The sequence below is a fragment of the Montipora foliosa genome, chromosome 5 (assembly GCF_036669935.1).
Source record: "Montipora foliosa isolate CH-2021 chromosome 5, ASM3666993v2, whole genome shotgun sequence".
Classification (NCBI taxonomy): Eukaryota; Metazoa; Cnidaria; class Anthozoa; order Scleractinia; family Acroporidae; genus Montipora; species Montipora foliosa.
The window spans coordinates 15,300,236-15,301,602 of NC_090873.1; the positions used below are offsets into that span (position 1 = coordinate 15,300,236).

The 1,367-nt window shown below is 39.6% G+C and overlaps 1 protein-coding gene across 1 annotated transcript; it reads left to right on the forward strand.

Moving 5' to 3' along the window:
• Positions 1–222: 222 nt before the first annotated feature.
• LOC138002240 (uncharacterized) lies at positions 223–1,122 on the forward strand. Its single transcript, XM_068848315.1, has one exon. It carries the CDS (start codon positions 223–225, stop codon positions 1,120–1,122), a length of 900 nt encoding a protein of 299 aa, XP_068704416.1.
• The last annotated feature ends 245 nt before the right edge of the window (positions 1,123–1,367 follow it).

The following is a 1,367-nucleotide window of genomic DNA, read 5'->3' on the forward strand; positions in this document are numbered from 1 at the left end:
CGGGATAGAAAGCAATATCTCACCCTATTAAGTGCTTTTCTTTCAAACTTACCATGCAAATGTCCAGACAAAATAGACCTCATCTTTGTTTTACAGTCTCAAGGTTTCCAAGCTAAAAGTTTCTTTCTTAAGGCGCCGTTACACTGTGAAATGTTTTGTGCAACTTGCCTCACAATGTGTTGGCGACATTGTGGTGGGACATGTTGAAGGTGAATTAAGTGGATGGAAAGGTTTGGAGTCGAGCGTTTTGCTTTATCGGACAGTGATATGCAGTTTTACACAGGTCTTGATAATTATTTGGAGTTCAAAGCTCTATTTGATTTCCTTGATGGTAATGGTTGTGCATGCTCGCAGCTTAACTATTCGGGGTCCAACAACTGTAACTTTCAACTTCAAGACCTTGAGAAGCGTGGCAAAAAGTGGTCGATAATTCCAGCAGACGAACTTTTCTTGACACTCTCAAGACTGAGGGCAAATGTCCTAGAGAACGTTTTAGCCGACCAGTTTAAGATAAGCACATCTGAAGTGTCAAGGATATTTGTGACATGGGTTGACCTTCTATTTTCAAGATTGAATCAGTTACCAATATGGGCTACCAGGGAGACTGTTAATCAGACAATGCCTGAAAGTTTCAAATATGACTACCCATACACAAGAATCATTCTTGACTGCACAGAAATCTTTATTGAGAAGCCGTCTTGCTTCAGAGTCCAGGCAGAGACTTATTCTACTTACAAGTCACATAACACTGCCAAAGGTCTCGTTGGAATTGCTCCAAATGGAGCAGTGACTTTTGATTCAGATTTGCATGGGGGGCATGTGAGTGACCGCAAAATTGTCATTGCCTCTGGTATTTTGGATATGTTGGAGCCACACGATTCAGTGATCGCTGACAGGGGATTCGAAATTCAGGATTTGCTTGTACCAAAGAAGGTGTCCCTCAATATTCCTCCCTTCATGCGATGCAAGGATCAACTTGATCCTGACGAAGAAGATGAAACAAGGCAGATAGCTGCTGTTAGGATCCACGTTGAACGCTCTATTGAGAGGATTAAAAATTACAATATTTTGGAGAAAGTTTGCTCATATTTAACAAATTTAAAGGGGCCATTGGTTGTCTAGCAGTATATTTACAAAATAATGCAAAAAAAATTAGAAAGCTGTTTGTAAGCAACTACCAACAATTTGACCGAAAGAAAAAAACTGGATCGTTGACAGCCTTCGTTGCTTTGGAGGGGTAGTTGCTTGTAAGAGAAGACAAGTTAATAGATGGACGGTGGTCACATAATTACAATTCTGCAGCATATCTTTATTTACAACAGTAAACAAAATTATAGACCTCATTTGAAGTTATTCAAAACCATTAT

Excerpts from the sequence above, each read along its gene's own strand:
- LOC138002240 (XM_068848315.1), top strand. The coding sequence starts at position 223 with ATGGAAAGGTTTGGAGTCGAGCGTTTTGCTTTATCGGACAGTGATATG.